Genomic DNA, 19255 nt, shown 5'->3' with positions numbered 1-19255 from the left:
TCTCAATAAACATCAAAGCTGGTCTTAGTTGCAAATCAAGGAGTAAAACTAAGTGAACATCTTTAGTCGAAAGAATTCACTTTTCCAGGTGAGCTGAGCCAAATGATTCGGATCCCGGAAAAGAACCGGCCGCGGCTCTCGTCACAGTCACCATGCTGCGGGTAGCTCTTCAGAGTCGCGTTTGGATGACGACGGGAGCAGAGGAGGTGCTGCTTTGCCACGTCGGTCTCTGTGCAGCGCACTTACACTGTTGCTCCTCCAGCCCAGCACTAACTTTTAGAGCCGTTTTATGTTTCCAGAGGAGGAGAGAGCGACCCCCCAGCGTCGCCGTTGCCGTTGTAAGTCGTCGCCACGACCGCATAGTGTTGGATATTGAAGCTGGGAGGTGGAGAAATGCCCGTTGCTGTCTGGACTCGTCACACAACTGACTGATGCATCCTCGCTCGGCTCAGTTCAGCCCTCCGCATGTTGTCGATGTTGTGTGAGTAGACCTAGCTTTTAAATTCTGCTCATTTATTTCAACAGGCTAAACAGCGGGCTAGCAGCTTCACGCTTGTGTCTTTTATAAAGCAAGCTTTCTAAAATGTTCTCGCAAGTTTTCGTGGGGTGAAAAAAATTGACAACGCTGCCTTATGCCATGATTCACGCAAGCAGCTTTAGTGCATGTCTTAGCAAGTCAGTGGCCATAAAACACCTCATAGCAAAATGTTCCTTCGAGCAAAGAAAAACAGCAGAGTCCCACAAGTGCATCGGTTCAGGACTTCATCATCTCCAAAAGCCACTTAAAAGCACCAAAAGAGAGACGCGCTGTTGCATACAAAGACCGAGTCATTGTAGATAATGTCTGTAGTCAAGAGTTCCTGTTTTCACTTTTGACTTACAGCTGTAGTTTGGGTCCCTTGTGGTGTGTTTGCGTGCATGCTAACGTCTGTTTCCTGTTTATAGATGCGGCTCAAACAACCTAATACTACTGCTACGCGTTCAGCGAGCCCCATTATCAGCATCTCCATAATTTTACATAAAGTACATCAGCATAAAGGAGATGTTGGTTCACTCAAAGGCTGGATGCTGTCTGCCTCTGCTTTGTGTTACAACGGAAAGGAAAACGGGCTTGATTAATTAAAATAATAACATTTAAAATACACGATGAGAAGGAAAAAAAAAGGCACAAAACACACAATGAAGCCCCTTTTATGTGAGTTTTAAATCGGGTCCTACAGATTATGTTTTGGTTGGGCTTGTACTCGCAGCTTGTTTTAACATAGGGATTCAAATGTCTTGTTTTTTGTCGACCAGAAAACAATGGATCTCACTTTTAGTTTTAAAACATCTCCAAACTTGAAACATTGACATAAATTTTCCAGGTGACAAAATTCCAAGTGCTAAAGTCAGAGGTTCAACATCAAAATCCGGTACGGCCTCCTGATGTGTGGAACTTGGTGATGAGGGCTTCACTATATTAGAAAAATGTGCGATAATATTGATCATTGTTGACAATTTTACCTTGAGATGGATAAAGAAGTAATTAAAAAGTGTTTGGCTTTCAGTTCATAGCAAACAGATCAGAGACTCGTCCACTTCAGCTGCTGGAAAAAATAATTAAAATATTTCTGTCCCAGTAGGAAGTTCTGGCTAACATCTATATTTTCTTAATGACTTGACCACCGCCACCTTTCTGCCTTCTAAAACGCTTTATGCTGCATTAAACAGCCACGACTCCACATGTTACAGGCATCATGGTGCATGGGGCTTTAATGATTAGCTATCATTTATTGCAGCCCAGGCAGACCTTAACTGTGCACGTCGTGTGATTAAATTAGCAAAAAAAAAAAAAGATTTATTTGTCTTGGTCACACACTCTGAATGTTATACAGCCTCCTCAGTGAACATGTTGCTACAGGGTTTAAAAATACAAAATGTAGAAAAATTCATTGCAACCTCCTTTGCTCCGAAGCAGCCGAGGAAAACAATTTGCAGATCCTTCTAGGTTTTGAATTTCACACTGAAGTTGGGACGTCAGAGGGAATTTGGACTCGCCTAAGGCAGCCGCCAGTATTTGTACACCATATACTGAGATTTACCTGGAAAATATTCTGCTACAGGTAATCTAAGATGGATAGATAGAATATACTTTATTGATCCCGATGGGGAAATTGCTTATTTGTTGCTAAGATATGCCATCTAACATATTAAATATTAATGAGACAAATAGAACCATACAAATAGAACCATAGGAGATAGGTTTATAGAATATGAATATAAGACTGATGAGATAATTCAGTATGACTGAATGTAAGTAAATGAATAAATAAATAACAAGCGTGCACATGCAAATATGTTAGTCTATAAACTATAAATGAGTGCAGAGTAAATTAGAATTAAGTAACTCAGACTTGGGTGTTGTAAAGCCTGATGGTTACTGGCAGAAATGATGCTCTGTAGCGAAGTGAACACCACAGTTTAAAGTCTGATTTCTGCCACGTGTGGTTTTCTAGTCAAGACAGTGGCATGGAAACACAAGAAGCACCACCTACTTTAATTAAATCGCTTGTATAACACTTCAATTTGTTTTAGTAGATTACTTTTCAATTAAAAATAACCTTTGCACCAGGACAACAAAACCTGCCACTCATAACTTGACCTAATTAACTGGTGGTGCCTCATATGCTTCTTAATGTTTACATATTTGTAGATGCGTTGTCAACAACTTTCCTCTTGAGTTTCTGAAGCTTAAATTTGTGATGTTTCACTTGTTGTCAGCCACAGGTTGGATCAGTCGCTTGAGACATTATAAGTCTACTTAGTGGAAATACTTAACAGGTAGAATAGAGGAAGAAACAAGTTATGAATGATTTCTTAAGTCTGCTTCTGTGTGTTTTAAATCCTTAGTGAAAAGCGACGACATTAAATATTTTAAGAGTCAATTTACATGAACGCAAACAAATATGAGTAAAGAGGATTTATTTTCATATACTAAACTTTTTGTTTTCTCAACTTGGGTAGCATTTCAGAGATCAGACAAGCAGTTTTGTTGTTTTGCTTTTTTTTTTTTTTTTTTACATGGACATAATATAAATCTTGTTGCCATGAATAGAGACTGTCAATAATTTTTTTAATTATGCCAGTTGATTTTGCCTTCGCTGGGGCTTTTAAATTTGTTTGGGAAGAAACACTTTTAATTAAAATTTAATTAAGACAAGCAAAAGTCCCCCATCAATTGGGATGGAGGGATACCCAGTTCATTGTTTTAATAAAGTGTCACATTTGGTGCCAACTTTGCAAAGAGGCTGAAAAATATTTAAGGCAGCTTCTGAACTTTGCAGTATTTTAATAACCTGCAGACTTTCCAAAAAGTATTATAGCGCCCGCATAATTGTTGTCTATATCTTAAATAATATCTCACTGGATCTGTAAAATGTTCCAGTCAGACATTTTACTGTGTTCTTCCTGCTTGCTCTATAAATGCAGCACATTACTGGTTATTATACTGTAGTTACACCTGCAACCTTCCTACCGTAATAAAGTCTGAACCAAAAGCTTTTTTTTATTTATTTTTTATTACGTCATTATTTTTTTCTGTGTCAGACACAAAGTACTTTATAGATAACACAATGAAGATAAATTGCTCCTGTATTTGTCAGGTTTGTTTTTTTTAAGTTAACTTTACAAACACTTCTAGCCAGTTGTTTTCCAGTTTGAGCTCAGCCAGGCAGGGCTGCTTTCCTCCCCACCCCGCTGGGAATCAGGGATCGCTCCGTTTGTATCATTGAGACATCATTTGACAAAAACCAGGGATGTTGCAATAAGGGAGGCTTTGGATGAGGTGGTGTCGGTAGCGACATGCTAAACAAACAGAGTTTCAATGAAGTTCCATCTGCAGAAAGCTGCTTCGTTTGGTCTGTAAGATCTACACCGGTCTGTTGCCAGGCTGAGTTGAAACTCGCACAGATCAGATGTAAATCTCTTCGTTTTTATGCTGGTTATAATCTGGATGTTGTAGTAAAGATCTTTGTTTAGATAACAATCCATAACTCAAAAAAAAAAAAAAAACCACAATCTACTGTCACAAAATACTCAAGTATTTTTTCCTGAACTTTTGCCATGGTGTGGCAGATTTACTATGTTTAATTTTTGTTTAGGAACGTGAAAATAGTTACAGGCAGTCCCCAACGTTGGATAATTAGTTCTGTAGAACATCTTGTCAGATTTAATCATGGTAGTGTTTTCACCACCACTAACGTGACATTTAATTTTTACAGTGATGACACATGAATGCATTAACAACTGGGAACCCGCTCACTGGCAAACAGGAGCATCTGTGCAGCTTATTTATTTCTCACTTAATTAACTTCTCCACCGTGTACTTATTACATATAGGTTGTAAAGTTAATGTCTCGCATCCTTACGCTAATTACTGTTTACCATTCAGGTTTGCTGGTCTTCAATTGCTTTTTTTACGATCTGTTTATCCTTCCTGTTTCGTTTTTTTTTTTTATCGAACCTTTTGTTTTCCTCGTTACGCCCTGCAGTGACCTTGAAGTACATGGTGGGTTTTTGAGAGGAACGGTAACTGGCGACCATGCCAGGAGGCCGCAGGGGTCCCAGCAGACAGCAGCTAAGTCGCTCCTCTCTGCCGTCCCTGCAGACTCTGGTCGGAGGCAGCGTCACCAATGGCATGGGCCTCAGGAACAGGTAATGCACATTTGAGGACACTTAGAGCTGCTGTAACAGGACTTGCAGCCCTGTTACTTACATAGTCAGTAAGTGGAGAAAAAGGCATAAAACACAAACTGTGTACAGGCAGTGTTTGCTGTGTTGATACACGTACTTTTTGGCAGGAAAATGAATTAAAAGAGCTTTAATAATATTTTTATTGATTGTTAAAGAAAAAATAAGCAAGCTGTTTTTGGTTTTACAAAATTCTGATTAAAAAATTTCACAACTGTAAGGAGAAAATATTAAAAACTACGACTTTCCTCCTGCTGAATGAAGTTATGAAGTAGATTAGTGGCAAAAATCTGAATTGTTGTTTCCAAGGCAAACACTTGTTGCTATGTGACGTCATTTTGGCCAAACTATCCAGCTGCTACCATGTCTAAATTTTTGGCCCTATTTACAAAAAAATGATTGAAATTTGATATTTAATCAACAGCTTGGCATCTTTTTCTTTTAACCAAGAATCAGATAAGATGATGGGTTTTGAACAATCCCTCAGGCCCTGCATAATTAGCTTCTTCTCGTCGCTGTGGCAACTTCCACATTTGAAGCAAGTTCAAGGTCAAGATTCTGTTGTCAAATCTCATAAGAAAAGGCCAGACAAAGTCTAGAAATTTGACACAGAAAAATTGTGAATTTTTGTTATGAAAAATCTTTAGCACACTGATTAATAAACTTGTTGAACTTGGTAATTTTCACTTTTTGTTATCTGCTGTATAAATCCTTTCATGCTCGTTTAAATTAAGATTATGAAACATTTAAAGAAACCATCCAAATCTGTAAGGATGTATTATTTCCTTTTAATGAAAAATTAAATGTTGCACCATATGGTTAATACTGCTTTCACAGAGCATTTCATTGCTTTTTCAGGCATGTCTAAATGAAGCTGTGAGGATTATTAAATCACATTCTCATGTTTCTAGCATTTCATTTGTTTTCTTTCACTGTTTGTGAGGAAGTGAAATTCAACAAAATGTTTTGGGGAGTTTTCGTCTCTACAATTTACTGAAGGTGTTATTTGACTGAAATGCACTGTTTACTTGGACTTGTTTCAGAAGCAGTAACTCGGTGGGTCTGTCTGCTCCGCCTATTTCTACTCTCATCACTCCGGAGCCGGTCCGTCACTCGCGGATTCCCGAGCTGCCATTGGACGGCAGCTTCCTGTTTGAGTTCCTGCTCTTTCTCTACCTGTTGGTTGCTTTATTCGTCCAGTACATCAACATCTACAGGACGGTGTGGTGGTACCCCTACAGTCATCCGGCTGCCTCTACCTCACTCGTGAGATTACACAGACATTAGTTCAGTTAATGTAGAACAACAGAGATGAGCAGGAAAAGTTGTTTTTTTTTAAACAAACTCTGTTCTCCTTGTAGAACTTTCATCTAATGGACTACCACCTGGCTATCTTCATCACTGTCATGTTAGCCAGGAGGCTTGTTTGGACCATCGTGTCAGAGGTAAACATACTGTATGCAGGCAGCTGGCTGGCGCGCTAATCCAAAAGTTGCAAAATGTACCTTGATGATTGCAAAGTAGTTGTTGGATCACTTTAATTTTCTTTTTTCAGGTGTCTCAGAGCAGTGGAGGGTCCCTGTTCCGCTACATAGTGCTCATTACAGCCCGGCTCAGCCTGCTGACCGTGTGCGGCTGGGTGCTCTGCTGGACGCTGGTCAACCTGTGCAGGAACCACTCTGTCCTTAACCTTCTGTTCCTGGGATACCCGTGAGTCCGCAGAGCAGATCACTGTCTAGAGCACTGTGCTTTACTAATATTTAATTTTAGACATTTACACCTACACTGAATGCTGGGAGGTGAAGTCAGAAAGTCTGCCATCGGACTGTTTATTAAAGGAGGATATAATATAAAATCCTCATATCATGTCATAATGTTACTCCCTGATTAAAACCATACAAGTGTGGCTTTGATTCTTTCTCGCATGTTTGAGGAATCCTTTCATCTCTTGTGCCTAAATGCTTGCTCGTTCAAAATGGAGCCTATTTTCACAAAGCTCCCCCTCACAGAGCACCCCGCTCCCACACACTTCCACTCACAGCTCCACCAGTGGAATTAGGACTGTCATGACAACAAAATTTGCTGGATGATAAATCGTCCTAGAAGTTATTGAGATAAATGAATAAATACTGTTGTTTTGAAGTCAAGACAATAGTAATGGCATAATAATCCAGGAACTCATTCTCAAAAATCTATTAATTTAAATTCTAATGAACATTTAACACTGGAACTGGAAGACATTTTAATCATATAAAATGTGTTATTGCAACAGAAACGACAAATAAAATTAATTATGCAGTATACAAAAAATTTGTCCTCCAAAAAAAGGTCTAGTTGAGGCCAAAGCACCAAACTGAAGACATTTGTCATCCAGTTTTTGGTAGAAAGAGTGAGATGAGAAAAAAATAAATCATGTACGGTAAATGGAAATTATTCAGCTTGTTTTAACTCATTGTGTGTTTAATTACACAGGTCTACACTCAATCACCTTCAGTCCAGAATCTAAAACACTTCAGTAAAGCCTGAACTGGATTAGTTTACTTGGAACAAGATTTCTATTCACTGCTGTTCCCATTACTGTCCTTTAAGCACTTACCTAAGCAAAAAGAAACACATTTTCACAGTTGCATCTGATAAATTGCCATTGCTAGTAAAAATGCATCTTCGTCAGAAATCTTTACAAGGAAAGATTTACAAAGCTGCTAATTGATCTGCTAATCCACAACAGTTCAATAATGCCGGGGAGTCTTTCTGTTTAATGTGCTAATGGAACCAGAAAATGCAATTTGCTCTCCCTTGTTGTCTCTCAACATTTTAAAGATGCATGATGTGTTCACGTTACACATAATGTGAATCTCATTCTTTCTCTGTTTTCCCCCCTCGCTTCACTCGCTGTCCTCCTCAGATTCGGTGTGTACGTCCCACTCTGCTGCTTCCATCAGGAAGGAGGGAAAAGTCAAGCGCCGGGATCGGACTGCGAATACCCCTCCGAACACCAGCAGGCCAACCTCGCAGAGTCCCAGCTCTTCCGACCTCGCGACTTCCTCTTCCTGCTGCGGGAGAACATCAGAGAACAGTTCTCCAGCCCCCCACACATGCCCACTCACACCTGCCCGCAGCACATACACTCGGACACGCCCGAGCTGATTCGAGCAGAAGTGGAGGAGCTGAAAAGCGACTTTAACCGGCGGATCAAAGAAGTGCTATTCAACTCACTGTTCAGTGCTTACTATGTAGCCTTCTTGCCTCTCTGCTTTGTCAAGGTTGGTGTTTTCTTGACATCAAGTCCTTTCATCCGGTTCATACCCAGCCTTCCACTTGTTCAATAACTGTATTGTCATTTCTGGCCACGTTAAAACGAATCTCTTTCCCTTCCTTCCAACAGAGTACACAGTACTACGACATGCGCTGGTCTTGTGAGCATCTGATTATGGTGTGGATCAACGCCTTCGTGATGCTGATGAGCCAACTGCTGCCTCCCAGCTACTGCGACTTGCTCCATCGCTCGGCGGCTCACCTGGGCCGCTGGCAGAAACTGGAGCACGGTTCATACAGCAACACACCTCAGCATGTGTAGGTGTCCAACGTGCACACACACACACACACCCACACACAACATTGTTCTCACAGAGACAAATGAAGCTGATGTTTGTGTGTTGTCGGTGTCTTCCAGGTGGTCAGAAAGCACAGTTTGGCCCCAGGGGGTGTTGGTACGACACAGTCGATGTCTGTATAAGGCTGTTGGATCCTATAATGTTGCGCTTCCCTTTGACGTTTCCCATGCAAGGTTTTATGTGAGTATCTCATTTAGTTTAGTTGGACCCAGTTACATGTTCTTTCACTCGCTCTCCTTCAGGTTGAAATGGTGTTTTGTAGATTAGTATCTACAAAACACCAATCCTGAAGAAAATGGGGCCTTTTATTTACATGAACATAACCACAAAAAACTGAATGTGTGCACTTTTGAACTTCCCCCAACGAGTTTTGAACTGTAAGGTAATCAGAGAAGGCACAAAGTTAATTACAAAAATCCAATTTATTTTGCGAGTTCCCTTTTTTAATAATAGAGTATTTAGGTTAATGAATTTCCCTAATGTGAATATCTAAAGCCAGATTAATTGCAAATCTTCTTTTCAAGTTTTTGCGTATTTGGAGAAAGGAGGCCAAATGTGTGAAAATGGATGGATGGAGCCATAAACATGTTTAATTTCTGCCTGATTTTACAATTTACCAATATTTGTGATGGGAACTGAAGTGAGTGGATAGGTTCTGCTTTTGTCAGTGCAACAACTTCTGTCTCTGTGCGAGTCAAAAGCAAAAGTAGAAGAAAGTAGAAGAATACGTTCAACAGTGCTGTATGTCCAGTGCGAGGTTTTTGTCTGGACGTTTTAGTTGATTATTCATAAAAGAGAGAGAGAGAGAAGGGGCAAAAAATATTCAGCAATTGGGAATAGAGCCGCAGCAAGGTCTGCATGCGCTCTGTCAGCTGCTCCTCCAGTACAAGAAGTTTTGACAGTGAAGAGATTATAAAACACAAATAAAACTTCACCCACATGACGGACCACAGCCTTCAAATTATGGCTCTGCTTAACATCAAAGTGGAAAATTATTTATGTGACAAGCAGAAACTATGGCAACATTTTAACAAGTCAAAGACATTACAGTGAGAAAGCAGGAGGTAAAAGTCGAAACGGATAAATGTAAGTCGGATTAGGTTTGTTAAAAAATATACTTGCATTTTAAGCTTCATTGTTTTTCAAAAGAAAATTTATTTTATAAAAAAAAATGTACTAAGCGTCTTTGCAATAACTGTGAATTGAATGTATCCTAAATATCACTTTCTATACTTTCCACTTCAAAACTTGAGTTCAGAATTTTAACAATAAGATTTCAATGCACTGGAAACCCACAGAAAACAATAGTGGATTTGAATTTATGTGCAACTTTTGGGAGGGCGAGGAGGATTATAGTCTTTGGAAGACACAGAAAAAGCAGAAATATCTAATAAAATATGTAGTAAATTACCTTGAATTTCCAAAACAGCCAAAAAATTCAAATGAAAATTACATAATCTGTTTTGCTCACTTCACAAAATCATATTTTTAATTTGTTTCTAAAAAAAAAATCCTTCACCCACACAGGCTCTGAAATGTTTACAAATATTTCAAAAAGACCCCGGGTCGGCAGGTAGCACTAAAGTCTAAATGCACAACATAATTCAAAATGAGCATATTGGAGCAGGGCTGTGCTTTTGTTTTGGAAGGGCTCTTGTAAAACAGTTTTATTTGACAGTTTATTATTTCCTCTGAGCCGATGCACTTTCCACTAGCATGTGAAGTTTAATGCCGTCCTATTGGGGACAAAGCAGTGCTGATATTGAAACACTCCACACTCTTGATCTTGTAGTTCCAGAACAGAAAGCGATAGCTAGAAGTGATGACAGGAAGCGTGTCATCACTTCATTGCTTTTAAAAAATCTATGGCTGGTCTGCATGAACACGCCATAGTTTAGAAAAACTCTCCTACTCTCACCAATAATTGCTTCTGTGAATACAGAAGAGGAGCAGACGCAGCACAAAATGTCGGTTTTATGAAACACCCGTCTTAATTTTGAAACGTAAATTGTTAAGCCCTCAGTTATTTCGACCCAGTACACCCAAAGTAATTTGTATTCTCAATTCTCCTCTGTGTCCCTGCAGTTCCTGTTTCATAAGCCATTGCGGATCTTGAACCTGCTGATCGGGATCGAGTCCAGCGTGGTTTTGTACCAGTTATACTCTCTGCTGCGCTCTGAGCGCTGGAACCACACGCTGTCCCTGGGCCTTATTCTGCTCTGCAACTATTACGTGCTTTTTAAACTTCTCCGAGATCGCATTGTGCTGGGCAAAGCCTACTCCTACCCTCTGTCCGCCAACGGTTCGGGGCTCAAGTCGCAGTAAAGGACAACAAAACCTCACCTACAAACTCTGGATGTGGAGCCGTGGGCCGGAGGGGGCGCAGACTGTGAACTCATAACTGTGTTTTTGATACGGTTCTATTTTTAATGCGATGTTTGTATATGCCTATTTAAAAGAATATTTTTATTTTGTATACTATTTCGTGTTACACCGGGCATTACCGCTCTGACATTAGCATGTTGTTACGTTGTTGCCAGACGACAGGGAAGTCAGGGAATGCCTGGGGGTGACTTTCACCAAAGATACTTCAAGTGCAAGCGGCCAGTCACACATCAGATGTGGCCCTAAACTGTTAATAAAATGGGGAACTCGAGATGAGAGGAAGGATTTGTGCCTGAGATCCAGATTGTTGTTTCTTCTTATTGTTAATATTATTTGCTTCAACCCAGACTCTTTTCTCTGCAGGCAGCCAGTGTTTTGGGAGGCAACAGGTTTGATAATTTCAGCATCAATGCTATAATTTATGGCAACCCTTAAGATTCTGCTTTTAAAGTAGTTTGTAATTTTGCCCAAATGTTCTCATTGGCAGAGTTGGATGGGAAAGGTCACTTATTTAGTTGTTTTTTTTCGTTGTTGTTTCTTAGTTTAATCAAAATAAAGCTGACGTATGCAGCTGTAATGTGGGCTGTACTGGCTTTTTCATGTTTTATTTGAATACCTCAGCCATACAAACATGAGTGACTTTTTATCTGACTACCCAAATATACAAAAATTTCAAAATGACAAACTATTTCTAAAGCAGATTTTTTTTTTTTTTTTTTTGTGGTTTTGTTTGGTTTTGTCAAAGTAAGTACAACTGGAGGCAAACTGATCCTAGAAGTCTACAAGAAAAAGCTAACTTGATTGAACTGCACTAAATGTTTGTTTCCCCTCTCTTCACATCAGCTACAGCTCCACCTGTGGCCAAACCGTAGCGCTCGCACGATGTGGAGGTCTTTAGGAGAGCGTACCGTCAATAGGTGCATTATTTAGTTCAAAACTCTGAAGAATGGCTGACCTAAATTTGACTTGCTAAATTCAACTTTCTGTGACGCTGTAGGTTTCTGTTTCATAGGTTGATTCCACCACACTTTAACTCCTGAATGGGAACTAAATGGGAGGATAGTACAACTTGTAACGGTGAAACGTCCAGTTTAGCGGTTTTGTTGGGTTAGAGTGGAGAAAATGAAGAGACGTTCTTGGCTATCCCAGCGCCTGTTTCCACCGTAACATGAAAAAGCTGTCATCACACACTGATCTGGATTTACCAGAAGCTACTGTTGGGTTGAGGTGAAAGCCAAAGTGAAAGCTGGCAGGAAATACACTTCCAACATTTCCAGTTCCTATAGGCAAAGTTTCCAAACAAAGGTCACTTTCTGTTTCGTCTCACTCATGGAGCAGTCTCATAATTGTTGCTTTTTCTGTTTGAGCTCCGTTGCTACCACCTTCGTTAGTTTCAGCATTGAGAGAAATGAAGCTCCTGAATCTTCGGTTAAACTTAATGCAAAATTCAAGTGCCAGTTTTCTTCTTAGGTTTGCTCTTCGGTGCTTTATGTGTTTCACATTTTTCACACGAATGTAGTAAATATCAGCAACGAAATGGTTCTGTTGACTTTGCATGTTTGTGTAGCTGATTCCAACCAGCCTTAAGAGCACGGTGATTTGAAATACTGGTTTTGAATGTTGTGGTTCTCCCATCTTTTCACTCACCCATAACTGAGTAACATTGCTTAAGGGTTTTAGGTTCTGCATCTGTTTAGTTTACTTAAATGCTTTATTTTTACTCCCTTCCAGTTGGCAACTCCAAAAAAGGTCGAAAAAAGAAAAAGCGATCAGTCTGTATATTGACAGATTACATGTTGACCTTTTGATTCCATTGCTGTGAAATGTATTTGATCTTATATGAGTTTACATAAAATTTTACAAAACGATAATGCGACTCAATTGTTTCAAACTGAAAATAAGATTTAGGGGGAAGTGGCTCTGTTTTGGTTTCAGTGTGCCAAATCCCAGGATCCAGGTTCAGATTCCCAGTAACTGATGGTGAAGTTATTGGACCCAATCCTCATATCTCAGCTTTTGACAGTATTCAGCTTCTGCAAATAATTTCTGGATATTCTGACACCTGAAATAAAATAAATATGTTCCAACCAGTTGAGTTTTTTTTTTCCTGTACAAAGATAAAGAAATATATATATGTATTTCTCAAGGATTTGTTTTAGTACATATTTTGGAGACTTTGATTTTTAGAAAAGCACAAATCTCATCTGAATCTAGGCTGAGCTGACAAGGTAAAATTTGCGGATGCATGCAGTACTTTATCTCGCCACGAGATGACGCCATACAACAAGCTCCAATAACTCATGGCCCACATAAAACAAGTTTTTACGAATCATCCTGTAAAATAAAGATTCATTTATTAGACTCCATTAGCATTGGAAAAATAATGAATGCTTGTTGATTAACTTTTATGTCAACTAGGAGAAGGTGCAAGATACAGTTTACAACTTTGGCTTAGCTGACATGTACATTCATCCACAGGTATGATTTTCAGTAGAAGTCTTAATAGTGCATTCGTAATCAATATAACTGTAACAAAGGAAGACGTATCCTCTCCATCAGTTTGCATTTCACATCACAAAAGCTAACAGATACTTTGATTATTCACAATCATCTTTTTAAAAAACATACAATCTTCTTCGAAAATATATAGGACTTTAGAGGCGTAAATGAAGGTGCAACGATGAACATAAAAAATAAAGGTTTGAATAGTTTGTCATTACCAGGGGCTTTGATTGCTTTCTTTACCTCCCCCGAAATGGGACAAAACCAGGGAGTTTATTTGTTTTACCGTGTCGGTGTTGAACATAAAACGGTGATAAATGTGGAATCCTCTGCATCGCCTCGCAAAAGTATCAATATGGCTTGAATTGTTCGTGTTGTCACGTTACAATCACAAACCTCAATGTATTTAACTGGGATTTTCTTTTCGCCAACAGAGTGAGCTCATAATTATGTAGGAGTAAAAAGATTCATAGTTCTCAAAACCTTCTAAAAAAAAAAAAGTGTGCATTGCCTATGTATTCAGCCCCATCACTCTGATGCCCCAAAAAACAATCAACTGCAACAAAAAAAAAAACAAAAAAAAAAACAAAGGCCCCAGAAATCAAACAATGGAAAACACATTCAAGCTCTGTTTAATGTAATCTCTGCTTAAAAACAGGTGATCAGTCAAGGCCTCAGAGGTTTGCTAAGAGAACGTGATTAAAACATCAAAAAAGACGCAAAGAACACAGCAGATGAGACTGACATGTAACTTTCATGGAGAATTGGTGGTTGAAAACTATTTTGGTAAATTACCCTGAAAACAACCCCCCCCCCCCACGATGAAACAGGGAGATGGCTGCCTCTTTTTTTCAGCAGTGCAGGATTAACCATTCAGATTGCACCACAGCCACTTCACATAAGAAGAGTCAATATTTTCTCTGTCTAGATTTGCTAAGCTGGTAATGACCCAAATCTCTGCTCCATTTCTAACTGTAAAAAGGGTGGTTCTACAAAGGATTGAGTCAGTGGGGCTGAATACATTCATGTCACATTATTAAAAAAAAAAAAATCCTTTTTAAAACTTCACCATTCTTGAATTTGTGGTTGTAACGTCACAACATGTGAAAAGTTTCCTAGAAATTGGCACAGTTCTTTTTGTAGCTACACCCCTCTGTTGTCCTCTCTCTGTTTTTTTTCCCTTTCACCCCTCTCTGCAATCCACAAAGTTTCCTTTAATCCAGTAGCAGATCTGTGCATATTTAAGAGGTGTGATTCTGACTGCCACATTAAATTCCTGAGATGTCCCTTTACTCTCCACCCACTGGTGCCCGGAGAACACACCTATCACCTTGCGCTCCCAACGCCGTCGCCGCCCATCCCACATCCGGGCGTAGACTCCAGAGCCGCTGGCCCCAGGCTGAGCATCGCAGTGCTGGTACAACAAGTCCGACGTCTCCTCGCCTGCCCGACAGAACCGGTACACCAGCTGCCCAGGGCGGTCATTGTCAAATCCTGAGAAGTGGACACGACGACCGGGAAGTCTCTGAGCTGGGGGGCTGACCCCTAGCTTCATGTGGCGGCGTTTGTGAGGCTTTTTCAGCTCCAGCAAAGCATAGTCGTAGTCCATCCCGATGTCATTGGCATTGCCTTTAATCCAACCTTTGGGGACGTGGGTGCGCTTGGCTCTGATCCACTGGAACTTCATTTTGTCATTGGCAGGTGGGGAGTACTGATCTGGGCCTCCCTCTACGTAGTTGGTAAAGTTAGAGGGAAGGTAAATAGGTGAATGTTGTACATCCCGTTGCTTTGGTTTCAAAAAGCCCACCCGAAGCCTCTGGGCTCCTTTCACATAGTTTTTGCCATCGTGAACACAATGAGCAGCTGTGAGAACATGACGATCCCCCACCAGTGTACCAGAACATCCAGTGGACAGTTTGACAGCCACCGAGAACGGGTACTTAAGCAGGAAGTTTTGCCCCGCAATACTAAAACGACCGTCATGTCCAAATATCTGTCGTTTTCTTCTGACATGTGACCGCTCTGCCTTACCAGAGGAACCAGAGGAGTAAGCAGGACTAGTGTTGGAATAGGGGTTGTAGCCATAAATCCCAATGGCGGTCTCAGTGAGTTGGCCGTTAGAGTCTAGAGTCTCGTAGGCCAGAAGGCTCCGCAAATCCCAGTAGCTGGGACGAGGGGCTTTCTTGTGGCATTCTGGGTCGCAGGGGGAAGCAACGTCCAGGCGTGCCTCGTTCAGAAACTGCGGCGTCGGTCGAGCCTCTGTCTGTTGGGGCAGGACCACAGGGATACGCTGGAGAATCCACTGACGCCGAGGAGAGGAGGACAAAACCGAGGGAAGGAAAAGGAGACACAAAAGGGAGGCAAACCTGTGTGGACGAGAAGAAGCGGAGAGCATGTGAATCACGCTGTGAAAAAAATAAGTGAAATGTGCAATGTCACAGCAAATATTTCTACAAGACACAAGCGATTAACTGTGACCGGATGTCTGGACCCCCCTTATCAAACATCCTCATTCCTTAACCCTCCATCATACATTTTTAATTACATGCATGAGAGTTGAGGGAGGGCTTTTAATCTTGAGTAATTCTGATCTGAGATGAACATTTTGCAGCTGTAACTTTCCACTGTTTTCAACGCAGTAAACCCGACAAACAAGGAGATGATCAGCTCTCTGAGGGAAAATTCCTGAACTGGCCTGAGGGACTGACCTTAAACCATAAAGAGCAGCTGAAGCATGTTGCAGGGAGAACAGAGGAGGAGGGTGGGATGTTGTAAATGGATTATTGGGACACAACGCATGGCTATGAGTTTTAAATTCACATCTCATCCTTCTTTTCTCCTTTTGCTTCTTACTAACGAGAAAAAACGCGCTGCTATTGTCTGCTACTATTTTATTTAATAAACTATTCTTCTATTTTTTTCTTCCTAAATAGACGAGTTAAATTCTCTATATCCATCCTTTCATTACGCACACATCTCCATCATTGCTATGTGACTTACCGGGGAAGCGCAGCCTTGGAGCGCATGGTCCTGCCTCTGCAGGTGAGCCTGTTGCAGAACAGCAACTCCTCCTCAATCCACCGCAGGTAGACACTCCTATAAAACAAAAACCGGCGGTGTCTCCGAAATTGTTTTTGTTGTTGTTGTTGTTGTTGTTGTTGTTGTTGTTGTTGTTGTTGTTGTTGTTTTGTTTTAAGTTGCCTTGTTTAACGGAGACGTCGGGGTTTTATGTCGAGTCCTGACCATTTGGTCCGGTCCGCAACGCGCAACTCCGTCCAGAGCGAATGAGCGGAATCATTGTGCGCTGCTGGAGGAGGTTCTGTCGTCTGCCTGATCTCCAGAGTGTCACATCCGCCAACTAGGATCCAGAGCGCGCAGCGCCAAGCCCAGTGTCGTCATGTGATATCACAGCACTGCTGCCGATTGCTGCACGGAGCAGGCGAGGCTTCCTGGTTTGAGCGCAGCTACATCAAATTATGCACGTTATTGCATGCATAATTTGAAAAAAATTATGCATGCAAAATGATGCAGTTTGGATATATCTCCAGCGTATAACATGTTCAAATATTATTTAAATTTTAATTTGCCTTTGGCTCTCTCGCCCCAACATAGGGCTGCTATGATAGGCATTGATGAATTTGAATTTAATTTAATTGTTCTTGGTAATTAATATTAAAAATATAAACGTTCATGACACAGAAAGCGGAATGCTTATGTAGTTCTGTTTATTATTATTATTATTATTATTATTATTATTATTATTATTATTATTATTATTATTATTATTATTATTATTAGTTGTTACACACAAAAAAAATCCAAAATTGTTTTGTAGAAAATGAATGTTTTGGTCTGCGGTTTACTGCTTCAAATTGGATCTCAAATCATCTTGGACGTCCTCATGCTGCAGACTTCATCTTGTTAATATTCCCCCAACTCTTAAATTACTTTTATTTCACAATGCTAAGACCATTTTCATGTTTTTCAGTCACACCTTTTGTTCCCACTCAACTTTCTGTGAATATGCTCTCCAAACCACCAGCTTCTTCTCCAAAGGTATTTGTAACTTATTCTCCTTGAGGACGTCATTCTGTTGCACACCTGTTGAATCAGCAGTCTTCTTCATGATTGTGTTGTAGGCCACAACACACTAAAATCCTTTTAGATAGTCCTGTGTAATTTTTTTTTCAAATATTTTGAATGACAGACAGTTTTTTTGTGTGTGTGTTTGTATTTATTAGAATTAATAGATATAAATGTTTAAAATATACCATCCAAAGTGTTATTATTGCGTAAGACAACACTGATAAACTGGATGTCTTCCAGAGTTTCTGCACTGGTTTCCAAGTTGTCCATTTGAAGGCTTTTCTTTTCAAATCGAGATCCGCTAAACAAACAGCTGGACCGAACCCTCTGCCAGAACTGAAGAGGAAGGGAGGGACTGTAAAGCTGCACAGAGGAGGATGGAAAATGATACCCAAGCTTTTGAAATGTGTTTGTTTTTGTGTGCGTGTTTGAAGGAAAATTTGAGATGCCTTATCTGTAAGTGACTCATCACTCACACTCTAAAATCTATTTGACAAATACGTCTGCATCTGGTCAAATTTCCTAAAAGTAATGCAAAAACATGAGTGGTTTCCAACCAGACTTGGACATTGTTGATCTTTGGTTATTATTGTACATCCTCATTTTGTTTAGTACAAAACAAAGGCTTCGCCTGGTTTGCTCTGCCATGTGCATTGCAGACATTTCTCCAAACTTCCAGAATTTGAAGTGGTGTAATTTGTATCATCAGTGTCACTGCAGCCTCGTTGCTGTTGGGAATGTTGGATGTGGGCAAAGAGGGATTCGAATGCCAGTGTTGGAAGTGTTTCCACTTGAACCACCCATGCTGAAAATATGGAGGCCGTCAGTGGATATTATTCTATCTAATGATTCCAGCAGGAAGAACTGCCAGCAGAGAGAAAGGGAGAGCAGAGGAAATAGCAAGAGGGTTGCTGGAAGTGAGCCAGGCACTAATGGATGCCCAAGCCTCCACCCATCCTAACACTTTCAGAGTGTTCAAGGATACGTTTGAAAATTTGGCTTTGCATTCTCACGGAAAGCAGAATACAGATTAAACACTACAAATACAGTAAAACTGTATTTGAGAAATGTGTTATCTAAAAAAAAAAAGAGACAGATCTGTTCAAAGACAAACAGTTTAGTAAGGAGACTCTTTGTGGGATTTCTTAAACAAGGACCTCTGGGCAATTTGTAACCTTCCTTACTGTAAATTACACTGTGACAATGTAAGGGGGGATATTTGGGAGGGGGGATATTTCTTTGGAAAAGTAGTTATAATGCAGGCACATAGTTTAGGAAAATAAAGTATTATAATTTCCCAAAGGTTTTACATTTTTTAACATATTTATAGAGCACAAGGGATCCCGTCCAACAAGCTGTTCTGGAGGAAATCTGTCTGAAAATCAGGAATAGAAACATAGTTCATCCCTGTGATCCCACTGGGCCAATACTAGATCCTATGGGATCATCCTATGATGATCCCTCTGGCATTGTTCTAATGCCTGTTTGAGTAATATCAGTAAGTAGATTAACAGATTGTTCTGGGTAATATCTTTTCTATTTTCTCCCAGCATGGTGTTAATGATTCATGTCTTTATCTATACATTGAGCAAAGAATGGAGAATAACAGCACTTGGCCTTAAAGACAAATCTAAGTAGAAACTCACAGACACACATATTAACACAGTTTGGTTGTTTTTGACATTTGACGGCCACAGAATACAGACATTACCTGGTCTGGTCTTGAATCAATAGTTTCTATGGCCTTTTTGAGAACAATTTGCAGGATGCAAAACTAGACATCTGTTATTGTTACTTCTGTTAGGGACATCCAAGCCTGAATTTGGCTGTACCTGTAATTCACACCAATCATTAAGTACCATCCTGTTTACTCCATCTTATTGTTCAGAGACAAGCTAAAAAATGAAGATTAACCTGCATTTGCCATTATTTAATGGTAT

At 40.1% G+C, this 19255-nt stretch overlaps 2 protein-coding genes across 4 annotated transcripts; one reads left to right on the top strand and one right to left on the bottom strand.

The window, feature by feature from the left end:
- The first annotated feature begins 100 nt into the window (after positions 1–100).
- tmem39a (transmembrane protein 39A) lies at positions 101–12817 on the top strand. 3 transcript variants are annotated; one of them, XM_044099251.1, is made up of 10 exons: positions 101–206; positions 300–481; positions 4530–4692; positions 5772–5994; positions 6090–6173; positions 6284–6438; positions 7634–7991; positions 8114–8301; positions 8402–8522; positions 10428–12817. In XM_044099251.1, the coding sequence occupies exons 3-10, from the start codon at positions 4580–4582 to the stop codon at positions 10665–10667; spliced, it is 1482 nt and encodes a 493-aa protein (XP_043955186.1). In that variant the 5' UTR covers positions 101–206; positions 300–481; positions 4530–4579; the 3' UTR covers positions 10668–12817. The 3 variants fall into 3 exon arrangements, with proteins under 3 accessions (XP_043955186.1, XP_043955179.1, XP_043955191.1); XM_044099256.1 differs by having other exon boundaries at positions 177–221; XM_044099244.1 differs by having other exon boundaries at positions 152–481.
- A 1461-nt stretch (positions 12818–14278) lies between these two features.
- LOC122821394 (serine protease 23-like) lies at positions 14279–16664 on the bottom strand. Its single transcript, XM_044099269.1, has 2 exons — positions 16230–16664; positions 14279–15595 (listed from the first exon to the last, which is right to left on the bottom strand). Exons 1-2 carry the CDS (start codon positions 16253–16255, stop codon positions 14413–14415), a joined length of 1209 nt encoding a protein of 402 aa, XP_043955204.1. The 5' UTR covers positions 16256–16664; the 3' UTR covers positions 14279–14412.
- Between the last annotated feature and the right edge of the window lie 2591 nt (positions 16665–19255).

The sequence above is a fragment of the Gambusia affinis genome, linkage group LG02 (genome assembly GCF_019740435.1).
Source record: "Gambusia affinis linkage group LG02, SWU_Gaff_1.0, whole genome shotgun sequence".
Taxonomy (NCBI): Eukaryota; Metazoa; Chordata; class Actinopteri; order Cyprinodontiformes; family Poeciliidae; genus Gambusia; species Gambusia affinis.
The sequence above is the reverse complement of the archived record's forward strand: the minus strand, read 5'-3'. Positions and strand labels throughout refer to the sequence as shown.

Excerpts from the sequence above, each read along its gene's own strand:
- tmem39a (XM_044099251.1), top strand. The coding sequence starts at position 4,580 with ATGCCAGGAGGCCGCAGGGGTCCCAGCAGACAGCAGCTAAGTCGCTCC. Across the intron at positions 4,693-5,771 it reads GGCATGGGCCTCAGGAACAG|AAGCAGTAACTCGGTGGGTC; the intron begins GTAATGCACATT and ends GACTTGTTTCAG. Across the intron at positions 6,439-7,633 it reads CTTCTGTTCCTGGGATACCC|ATTCGGTGTGTACGTCCCAC; the intron begins GTGAGTCCGCAG and ends TGTCCTCCTCAG.
- LOC122821394 (XM_044099269.1), bottom strand. The coding sequence starts at position 16,255 with ATGCGCTCCAAGGCTGCGCTTCCCCG. Across the intron at positions 15,596-16,229 it reads TCCAAGGCTGCGCTTCCCCG|GTTTGCCTCCCTTTTGTGTC; the intron begins GTAAGTCACATA and ends TCGTCCACACAG.